This window comes from Carex rostrata, chromosome 18 (assembly GCF_964058835.1).
Source record: "Carex rostrata chromosome 18, lpCarRost1.2, whole genome shotgun sequence".
Classification (NCBI taxonomy): domain Eukaryota; kingdom Viridiplantae; phylum Streptophyta; class Magnoliopsida; order Poales; family Cyperaceae; genus Carex; species Carex rostrata.
The window spans coordinates 9,335,127-9,347,344 of record NC_135935.1 but is presented as its reverse complement, the minus strand read 5'-3'; the positions used below and the strand labels follow the sequence as shown (position 1 = coordinate 9,347,344).

The window sequence follows — 12,218 nt, the reverse complement described above, 5'->3', positions numbered from 1 at the left end:
GCGATCTGATCAACCCTGTATCGACCGCCTCCTCCTCCTCGAGAATTGTCGTGGCCGGACCACTGTTGGTATGTTGCCATAGCGTCTTGAACTTCTCTGTCTCTTCCACGCGAGTCGCGTCGGTCGTGATGCGGGGCGCATCGAGAGGTGGTTGTGCAGGAAGAGCTGTGTTCCTGTGGTAAGAGAAAAATAAAAGAAAAAGATACAAATTAAAATCTAGATTAACTTGGATAAGCAAAAATCTAGAAAAGAATTGATAGCCGTCCCTGGCAACGGCGCCAAAAACTTGTTCGCTTCTCAGAGTGTGCTTACAAAGTTTCAGGTACAACAAGTTGTACCAGTTTAAACCTTGAATTTACTCTCGTCTAAGGTTGCAAGTGCACAACCCTATCCGTGTAGTATATTAAGGTATCGATCCTCAGGGACGGTTTAATTCGATTCTAAATTTCTACAAATCCGAGTTAGGTACTAGAAGTGTGAAGGGTTTGGTTTGAATTCGTTTCAATTTCCTAATTTCGGGTGTCAATTCAATTAACAGTAAATGAAAGCAATTAAAGGTTTTGGTTTTGAATCAAAGATAAAAGGCGTTCCTAGGGTTTCAGGTTTCATCCCAAACTTTGTCTTCTCTGGACCTATCATGCGACTCGCATCATCTCTGATGCGACCCGTATGATGCGACTCGCATCATCTCTGATGCGGGTCGCATGGCCCTCGAGCAGAGCTGACATGTGTTCGTATCTAAGTTGATTTCTTGTGCGAGGCTTCAACCTGTGGCTCTCGCCTACTGGTATCTAACCTAAATTGATTATCTGGTTAACTAGAGGTATCTACAACCTTTCGATAATAGAAATTTCACCTCTCGGCTACTATTGATCTTAGATCTACCTCAAATGCTCAATCACAATTACAAGATACATCAAGGCCAAATTACTAGAAGAGATGCTATAGACATCTAACAGTAGACAATCAAGAATCAATCAAGAAATCACAATCAAGCAAACAATGAATACTCAAACAACAATCACACAAGTTCAAACTTAGATCAAAACATCATTCAACTCAAAGACAAGGTTTAGAGACTACATCCTAACCCTAAGAACTAGAGATCTACTCAAGCATAGCAAAAGAAAGCATAAAAGAGAGAGAGAATAGGCAGATCATGATGAAGCTCAAAGATCCAAGGTGGATTGGAGAGGATCTTGCAATCTTCTCTTCTTCTCCAAGCGATCTCCAATCTCCCTCTTCTCTCTTGATCTTTTCTCTCTCCTTGAGGCTTTGAATCTTTAAATTTCGGAACTCCCTCTCTGGTAGCAGGGGTGGCCTATTTATAGGCTTTTTAAAACGAGTGCTTCAATTCTGGGCCTTTGCTGTCTGCTCTGAAAACTCGCGATGCGACCTGCATCAGGTCTGATGCAACCTGCATCGACTCTGATGAGGGTCGCATCGGCTCTGATGAGGGTCGCATCGGCTCTGATGAGGGTCGCATCGGATGTCTCAGATTTCAGTAACTTCCCTGATTTTGCCCATTTTCGCCTGATTCCTGCAAAGTAAGAACCAAAACATAGCAGTACCACATTCTATGGATATTCAATGTAAAAGGCACCATTTGTTGGTTCAAAACATAGATTTTTGTATGGAAACAAGTCGAAATAATAGGTCTAATAAAGTGATATCAAACGACTAATGTGATTTTATTCGTATTTAAAGAGACCTCTTTCATATGCTTCATTAAGCAGTCGTGGAAAGGAAATCTAAAAAGAATACCGAATATGATCTCCATTACTTTCTTTTCTTTTAGCAGTATCTCTTTCATATACTTAGCTTTTGTTAAGCAGTCAGTTCTTGCAACTGACTTTAGACATTCTAGCGGACACGTGAAAGTCGTCTGCCAGAAAGACAACGGTGAGTTCCTTCACAAATCTTTCTTTGACATCACGTTCTTTCACGGTTCCATGAAAGCGATAAATCTAATTTATTCAGTTCATATCAAAGCAGTAAATCTAATTTACTTATATACGGGACCAAGTCAGGTATATATATTTATCAGTTCCTAATTCTTTATTTTGCAGCTATGCTCAGTTCTTTATTCTATACCGTTTAAAGCATATAAACAGTTTACATGTTTTTAAAACAGATATTCTTTTCGTTCCATAAAGCAATTTGGTAACGTGACAAAGTTCCTTTTCGGCCAGCCATTAGGACATGTAAAAGGGGCTCCCAGGAAAGATTGGGGTCACGAGGACCGCTTAGACTCAATCTTTCCTAGACAGAACCATCTCCTTTACGGTGTGGAAATGACAGTTCTTACTAAGGTACTTTATTGCTTCATCACATTCTTCGATGAACTTTATTTTCCGAAGGTTTTCGAAAAGGCGAAAGATTTACACTAAATTTTGTCATTTCAAAAGCGTTAAAGCAATTTGGTAACGTGACAAAGTTCCTTTTTGGCCAGCCATTAGGACGTGTAAAAGGGGCTCCCAGGAAAGATCGGGGTCACAAGGACCGCTTAGACTCAATCTTTCCTAGACAGAACCATCTCTTTTACGGTGTGGAAATGACAGCTCTTACTAAGGTACTTTATTGCTTCATCACATTCTTCGATGAACTTTAACGCGATCAAAAGTTTTTGAAAACGAAAATATAAAGAAAGCATAAAGAAAGCGTAAATCTAATTTAACTTTCTTAGTCGGAAAAACCGAACCAAGAAAATCTCATTTCTAATCGGTTTTGGACTTGTGCTGCAAATGTAAGAATTTAAACCGATACGCGGTACATGCACCTTATTTGCATAAGTTATAACTTTAGAAAATCAATCAGCGGGAGAGCCTTGAGCTCTGATACCACTGTTGGGTTTCGAGGAACGGTTCAAACCCATTTAATTAGCTTAAGCTGCGGAAAGAGTAAAACAAAAAATTTTACATCTAACTTAAGCTATGGATTAAATGAATCAAGAAGATTCGTTTAATCTTATTTACAGATCTACTCCATAATTGATTTCCTAAAGCATTAAATCTATTTACAAATTAAATAGATTAATATAACAATTTATACCTTGATTCCAAATCTCAGTTGGAATGCAGACCGAGCGAGTAGAGCCTCACCAGGGATGGAATCCACTCGCAGTATCACACGTGTGATACCTCTATTGGTTATCCACCAGGACTAACCGGAGAGCGATTTACTTCTTCTGCCAGAAATACCGTAAACCGCAGAATTCTGCAGAAACACTATTCACCGAGAAAATGATGAAATAAATATATTTGTGTCCCGAAGTAACTCGGTTTTGCTTAAAAGCTAAACCGCAGGATTACACAAAATATATTATTTCCTAATCTCGAAATAACCGAAATCAAGGAAGAGAGAAAAACCGATTAACGAAGTAATCAGATTAACACGTGAATTAGTGAGTCTTTCTCTCTACCCCTACCCCTCTATTTATAGACTTTTGAGGAGGTTGGCAAAAGACCAAAATACCCCTCAAAACAAATCTATTTACCAAAAGCCCTTGACACCTCATCCTTTTATCATGTGAAATGACCAAAATACCCTTGCCACCTCACATGACACATGTCAACACAAGGGAAGTCGGCATAGGGTGAAAATGACCAAAATACCCTTGGCCCATTAAGGCATGAATAGTGTTGGGCTTTGATTTTGGGCTTTGACTTTGGGCCTTTAATTTTAATTAAGGCTTTGATTATTTTGGGCTTTTAAATCCATAATTCAAGCCCATAATTAACAATTAAAATTCCAAATCATATATATATAATTGTCATGTACAATTATATTTCTTTTCGGTTATTGTTCGGTAACTTTTATACAACGTAACGTGTACGTTTATAAATTAACCGTTGTTTCTACTTGTCATTCTAAATGACATTTATAATTTAATTATATCACGTATAATTAATTATAACCATCTTAATATTAATTATAATCAATTTATAATTAATCAGTAAGATTCTCCGAGTAGCTCCTATATGGTGTGACCCAATAGGATCTGTGTTATGTTGGTAAACAGAGTTAAAACTGTTTTAACTTCTGTTAGTCATGGGTGGTATCTGGCAACACATCATGACCATCCAATTACACAGATGATGCTGTACTGTACAATATCACGATCCAGTAAACAATTTACTTGTGTCAGTTCTTCTGTCTCATAGCTATCAGATCAGTTTCAAGGTAGATGTGTGTCATCCTTGGTAACTGTATCTTTTCTTGATCTTGAGTAGATTATCAAATATAATTACTCTTGTAATTATACCGCATGCAGATAATCTAACTCTATCAAGGGGCCCAGTGATGCTATAGCTCGTATAGAGATACGAGGGACAAATAGTATTCTTGGCATACTATCACTTCCTCAGCTAAGTTATATATATGGAAATGCTACCGTTATGGCTGCTTTTTACGGACAGCGTTAGATAACACTTACTCATATATATTTCTTAGTGGGAATGATAAATACCTCATACTGTAGAACTTTGACACTGAATGAAAACATAAATGACACGAACACAATTCTATTTAATGTTTCATTCGGGGTCTGTCAAATACCATGTTCCTAGAACATGTATCCATGTGATTAAAATGACATCTCGTGTCAGGTGGTTTGTAAAACTTAACCATCTTTTAATCCACATGCTAACCTTATCGCGGTAATTAGTGTTCCTGCTAATTACCTTGGTCAGTGACTTTTAAGAGTATATATTATCTATATTATGGAGTTTCACAATTTCAGTCATGAACTCGAAATGATCCATAATTTCAATAATACTCAAGGCAACAAAATGATATATAAATAAACATTCAATTCATGAACAAAGCTTTATGATTAACTTATCGTATTATTGACTTCTAGATTATTACAAACTAACATAACAAAGGTTTAAAAGGTATAGCTTGCTATACTGAAACTTTGTAGCATATATTCTGTGCGAACAATGGCGCACTACAGCCAGGCGTTAAAGCAGCGAAAAAATAAAAAACAAAACCTGTCCGTGATGCGTAGTAACGGACGGAGGAAAGAAAAAAAAGGTGCCTATGATGGCCCATCACGGACAAGGGAAAAAAATAAATCGGGCCCTCCCAGACCCTTCTCTCTCGCTATTTCTTTCCCTCTCTGTCTCTGTCTCCGCCGACCACGCCCAGAAGAAGAAAAAAAATCGGTGGTCCTAACCAAGTCAAGCACGTGCACAGGACGTTATAGGAAGTAACGGCCAGGTCTTCTCTGCATTTATTCTCTCAAGTGAGTTTTTTTTCTTTTACTAAAATTAATAATTTCTCCATAATTGATTAATTTGATTTGTTGTGAAGACCATTATTAGGTTTAATTCGGTGAAATTGCAACCAATTAGTAATTTTTGAAAATTATTGTTAGATTTAATTATGTTAGGTTTAATTCGGTGAAATTGCAACCAATTAGTAATTTTTGAAAATTATTGTTAGATTTAATTAGGTTTAGGTTTAATTCGGTGAAATTACAACCAATTAGTAATTTTTGAAAATTATTGTTAGATTGAATTAGGTTTAGGTTTAATTCGGTGAAATTGCAACCAATTAGTAATTTTTGAAAATTATTGTTAGATTGAATTAGGTTTAGGTTTAATTCGGTGAAATTGCAACCAATTAGTAATTTTTGAAAATTATTGTTAGATTGAATTAGGTTTAGGTTTAATTCGGTGAAATTGCAACCAATTAGTAATTTTTGAAAACTATTGTTAGATTTAATTAGGTTTAGGTTTAATTAAAATTTAACAAATAGTATGTACAAAATTCATCATATTATGTATCTAAAAAATGTACAGTTGAATCCAAATTATTTAAAATATTATCCTTGCAGGATGGCAGAAATATTATGATTATGTATTTTTTTATTGTAGGTGTCCTGCAATCGGGGAACAATGGTGTTATAATCGTGACTATAGGTACCATTTCTAGTATCTCATAATAACGTCGAGATGTTGTACCAACATTAACCCGTGCAAGTATTTTTAGATTGTACTCACTCTCAGAATATCCAAGCTGACGATAAATTTCACCTTTCACATCATACCAGCCCAATTCATCAGTTGCCGTCAATGAGAATCGAGGACCAATGCTATATGCCGCTCCTTTACGACCGTGTCGTACTTCACCACCGAAATGAATCCTTAGCAAGAGCATGATTAGTTGTTTTGATAAATTAACCTACACAATAATAAATAAATTAGATATAATTTATTATTATGTTAATTAAAAATAAATTGCATATTATGTTAATTTATTATTATGTTAATTTATATTATCTACATATAATATTTATAAAATATAATTCAATTTGATGTATTTATATTATCGGTACCATTTCAAATTGAAAAAAAAACTTTAGTCAACTTGCTGTCCCTTCTTTTTTTTTAATCTAATCCTAATTAAAAAGATTTGCGCAGCAGTTATATTTTCCTCCAACGAACCTGGTTATCTAGCATATATTTTGTTTATAATAACCACTTCAACTAATTATGATTTTTTTAAGTTGTTTATGTGAGGTGCTTTAGGTACTAATAAAAATGTCCGTAGTCGAATATATGTTCACTTTAATGCACCTAAGGGCTAGGTAAGGTTCATCTATATTTTTAATCAGATTTACAATATTGATATTATGATTATTTCAATCTTTTGTCAAATATTATCATTTAAATTAAAATCACTCAACTCATACTTCTTTTAAGATAGTTGGATTATACGGATTTCATGTTTTAATTATTGGCGAAATTCAAAATAAATAATAATTATTTAAAAAAAAAAAACATAACATACTCTTAAGAAACAATCATAAATAAAGTTATTGACAAAACTCTAAAAGGAAAAATACATTGCTTAAGATTTAGCCATATTGATATATCTGATGTAACATATTCGATTTACACAACAACACAATTCAATCGAGTATTATTTGTATTATAATAAAAAAAAAGTATTTTAAACAAAAATAAAAGATAAATAAATTCAATGATGCATCTGCAAAATTTGTTTTCATAATTATGTTGATACATGTTTAGGTTGAGTTTAACGAACTAATTTTTTAAATCATAATTAACACTTATTTTTTAAAGATGCATCTGTTGTCATCACAGCTATTATTAAATAGAAAAAGAACACAAGTACATGTACTTTTTCCGGTTCTCCAATTGATCAATATACGTCTTATAAAAATTTATGAAGGGTAATTGCAAACATAAAAAAAATTAGTTCATTTTTATTGAGGATCAGAATTAAAACTTCATAAGTAAGATAATAAAAATATAATATGGTCATATATAACTCACATTGATTGAAGCTATAATTTACAATACGGGAACCTGAGAAAGTGATGGGGAGCTTTGTAACGTGAAACAAATATTTGTTCCCTCCATACCATCGTCAACAAATCTAGTTTCAGTCTATGACAATAATGACATAGAAAAATTCGAAAGTTGATGGTGGAACGGAGGGAACGAATATCTAATATATATTTCACGATGCAAAACTCCACAACATTTTCTACAATAAATTAATTACTTTCTCATAATTGAAAAATTACCTAAGAGAGAGAATTTTTTTTTCCGAGGAGATAACGTAATATTTTGGAATTAAGAGTGGATTCTGAAGTTCTGAATGTTCTGGGTTCAATTTATAGTGTGTCTGAACGTTATGGAAAATTACGGACAGAGTAGTGGCTGGGTCAGGCCCTTCACAAAGCATGACGGCCCCTGTCCGTGATGGCCCATCACGGCCTCTGGCCGGTACTAGGCATCACGGACTGCGTGCCCGTTTTAACCCATAACGGACAGGGTTTTTTCCGGTTTTTTTTTCTCTGGTTCAGTTAGAAGTCCGTTTAGGAGGGTAATTAAGTTCTAAACCTGGCCGTGATAAACCATAACGGCCAATGGCCGTAATAATTCATCCAGTTTTCTCTATTTTTGGATAAACCGCGAAACCGTTCTCTAATCTCGATATTTAATTAATATATTTTCTATTAATAAAAATTTCGGGTACTCAATAGGTTTCGTACTTAACACTAACAGGAGAGAGAATTTGTTAATAAACAGCCGAAACAGGCTATTGAGGAAAAAGGGCCATAACTTATTGGGCCGGATATTCAGGGCTTTCGTTGGTCTAACTATTGTTTTTTTTTTCCTTCATTAGCGGGCTCAAATGTCTCAAAATCTGAACCATCTTATACACACTAAAATTCGTGCAGATTAGAACGCTGTATCAAATGAGCCTAGAATTATGAAATTATTCAATATGCATATAATTCGTAGTAAATGCATTGCTAATTTGTTATACCTTTTCTGGCAGTGGCTTGCTCATTATTTTGCAGCTGTGACAGATTCATTTTTTATTCTGTTCAATTTACTAACTGGTGTCTTCAATTGAGGTGCAGTTCCAATGAAGTTTGTTTGGTATTGTAGGCTCACACCATAACCATTAAAAGTTGGACAGGATTAGTCAGGTTGCTTAACTGACAAGTTACAACAAGTAATGATAAATTATCTATTGTGGGCACTGACAGTGTGGCTTTTATCAGTTAGAAGGGTTATACAAATAAATGAGGCACCGTTCTTCAATTGTACAATTGAGCAGGAATAAACCTCAGTTCACCGTTGTGCAACTAAGCTTCATATTTTTCTCAATTTAACCAAAAAACAGAGAAGCACATAAAATTTAAAATTAAAGAGAAAATCCTAGCTACTAAAAAAGAAATTGGGTGGGAATCCATTGACAACTGATAACATGACAATTTTGACAATAGTAAAAGATAACATGATTTCAAAATGAAATGTAATCCATACTTAATGCATATCATACATGCACAATTAAAGTTATGAAATTTGATGGAAGTTTCACCGTCATCATTTGACTTGAGATCGGTCCTTATTGAACAATATTTTATAGAATATCAAATATAATTGCATCAAAATTGAGATACAATGTATATGTATATGGCAAAGAAGAAAGAACATGCCTATAATATTTATTCTATTTTAAAATTATTTTGATTCGATATAGGAAAGCACCCTCACAGTTGTCATGTTAAAGTTGTCAATGGATCCCTACCGAAAGAAATATACAGCCTCAAAATGGAGGCTACAGCAATGCTGGTATCATACTGATACCACATCTCACCTAAATGGTATCAAACAGGGTACACAACCTTCACAACTGATTTGAGCACTTAGTTGTAAATTGACAAACTTGTCAGTGATAGGACAGTAAAATGAAACATTGAAGTTCAAATTTATAACACAGCAACTGGTGTTAAGATGTTTGAATCAAGCTTTTCTATGCAGTATTTGGGATTGTTTCGGGCAGTCTGGTACAACTACTGGTACCATAATTTTTAAGCCGTTTTTTTCTTGCTTTCTTTACAACAACATCTTTGTTAATACAATTCTTTGGTTTTTTTTTTTTTTTTTTTTTTTTGGGAATTTTATTGCAGATACGACTGTATAACTGGAGGCTTGGGGCTAACTTTGGATAAAATGAGAAAACTGAACCTTAATGATTGCACAACACCATTTAAAATTAAATGTACTGGCAAGTGGCGGAAACATCAAACCAAACCTACTATTTACAGCTGTTAGAACTTGGGGTAAGCTCTAAATATTTGTGTAAAAAAAATATATTTGCACCAGACACTTGAGTTATGAACATCATTTAAGACCCTAAAATATAAACTAATCTGATACAAAAAATGAAAAAGCACTATGAGTTGCAATATATATAATCGTGTGTTACAACATACACCAGCTTGATCAGAGCCCAAATAACAACAACAAATAATGAAATCAAACCTACCTATTTAAGCCTCCATGGTTGTGTGACTAATCAATCGAAGCTACTGGTTACTATGGTGTAGATGATAGATGTATGCAAAACTCAAACAGAGTTGGCGGTCTCGCTCATCCCCCCACCCACCCCATCCTTTAAAACCCGCTTTGTACCCGCTTTGTTTCGTAAACAAATGCACTGACCAATCCGCATTTATGTTACAAACACGATCTGCTTCCTCCACCGCAAACTTGAGCTCTCCATCATCTATACAAGCAGAAGCTGCACCTTGACCCTGGTGCAGCCCGCACTTTCCAAAATGCACCGCACTAGCTCTTGATCCCCTAAGGCTATACACTGGCTTGCCAAATGAGGGATACACGGTAGACCACATTGTTATATCCCAATTATATTCATCAAAATTGCAAAACTCCTTGGCCTTCATGTGAATCTTTCTCCACACTGTACGGTTAAACGTGTACCCTATGTTCCCCATTTTCTCTGCGATTAGACTTTCCCAGCCTTCCCCTCTTGATTTTACATCTGATGGTGCCAAGTTCGCCGCATAACACTCGGGGCACTTCCGTGGCTTCAAATCAACCAGAAGCTGGAGATTCCTATAAGCATTGGGTAGTATGAAATGGTCCTCTTCTATGAAGAGAATGTGGCCATTGAAATTACGTGTCTCCGGCAAACCATCCCAGACGGTATTCATCATCCACCACCAGTGATGCTTTAAAGATACAATTTTGGGTGACCTGTGGTTGCCATACTGGTCGGCGTTGCCTCGGCACTTTTCCTCTATGGGATTGTCTTTATCTCTACAGTCCCCTGGTGACACCCCGGGGAAGCTGTCAGGGAAGAGATGCGGTGAATATGGGGCGAAGATTTGCTTCACTTGGCAAAACCGAATGCCTCGGATAATGTTATCCATCTCCCTGAAGTACCCGTCATGGCTGACAATTAACAGTGTCTCGCTGATACCATGAACCTTAGAAAGGCTTTTGACTACAATGTCAAGGTATTTGGGGCGATTGTGAACATAAAGCACGATTTTTATGTGGTCCTTTGCAAGAGACGGGAATAGGTGGGTGTTTGTAGGAGGAAGTCGATTTCTCTCTTCTAAAGATAGCGATAGGTCGTTTTGTTTAGGTAACGCTGGTTTGAAGCTGGGATCTAATTGTAGGAAAATATAATCTTCCCCGCTTTTAATAGAGGAGGAAGAAGGAGAATAAGAAGATGAAGAAGATGAAGAAGAAGAAGGGGCAGAGCCAAGTTTGATTCGCTGCTTGAGGATTAAGGTCAAGGCGAAAACAGCGGAGAGCGAGATTAGAGCTAGGAGAATAGCTCGCTTGGGACCATTGCTGAACCCATCCTTGAACCGATTTCTCCTCGTGAAAGCCATAAACAGTTAGTTGTTGGATTGATTCAACTGCTGCCCCCAGCTACACAGCCAAAAGATCCCACCTTTCTTTCTTTCTTTCTCTACATGAACCAGCAATTGGATTTGGAGGAGAAACCCAAGGACCGATTTCAATTGAAGCTCAACTCAAGCAGATTGGATCGAGCTGAGCTTGATCTGAGACGAGGTCCCTACACTCCAACTCCAACCAACGAAAGGGCGAAAGGGCGATAGGGAAGGGAAGGAAGGAGGATTAAGACCACCTCTTCTCGCAGTAGAAAGTAGAAAGTAGAAACTCCTCCAAGGAATAGGAAGGAATTGGATTTTGTTGCTTTGGACAAAATATAACCACATCCGGGCTTCAACCGTCCAATTTGCACTAAGATTCGTAACAACGATTTAAATATAAATCTAAACCGGTCCTACGAATTTTGACGGAGATCGAACGGTTTTTATCCAGCTTTGGATGAGACTCTGTCCAAAATCCTTTGGACGAAAACCTCAACCTTCTCTGTAGAGACTAGAGACTAGAGACTAGAGAGCCAGAGACCAGTCAAACAATTAATTAATTCTAACTTCTAATAAGCAAGGAAAGTTTTAATACCCTGTCGGACAATTATAGGAAAGTTTTATATAAACACTGTCACTTAATTAATTATAGTATATTGTGCAAAACAGGAGGAATTAATTATTAACTGAATGGAACATAAGGTCAAGAGCTCTAATTAACATGACCTAATTTAGAGCATCATAATTTGAGTTAAATAGATAGATAGATAGATAGATAGATAGATAGATGAGGCCGTCTTATTGGGCCCATCCTTGAATTGAATTTAAGCCTAACTACATTACATGCAGTTTGTTTGGGGTCTTTAGCAGATTCATCAGGCATCAGGCCCATTGAATAATTTATCTTCTAGCAAATTAAATGCCACTTTATTATTGCGTCCGTCCATGATCAAATTGGAATTCCCATAAATGATGGTTTATTAGTGAGTTTATCTTTTCTTTTTTGAATGAT

General features: G+C 36.0%; 1 protein-coding gene across 1 annotated transcript; it reads right to left on the bottom strand.

Annotated features, from left to right (window-relative positions):
- Positions 1-9,713: 9,713 nt before the first annotated feature.
- Positions 9,714-11,415, bottom strand: LOC144569673 (alpha-1,6-mannosyl-glycoprotein 2-beta-N-acetylglucosaminyltransferase-like). The gene has a single exon (XM_078320127.1). The coding sequence runs from the start codon at positions 11,198-11,200 to the stop codon at positions 9,863-9,865; it is 1,338 nt and encodes a 445-aa protein (XP_078176253.1). The 5' UTR covers positions 11,201-11,415; the 3' UTR covers positions 9,714-9,862.
- Positions 11,416-12,218: the final 803 nt, after the last annotated feature.

Coding starts and splice junctions, on each gene's coding strand:
- LOC144569673 (XM_078320127.1), bottom strand. CDS start 11,200: ATGGCTTTCACGAGGAGAAATCGGTTCAAGGATGGGTTCAGCAATGGT.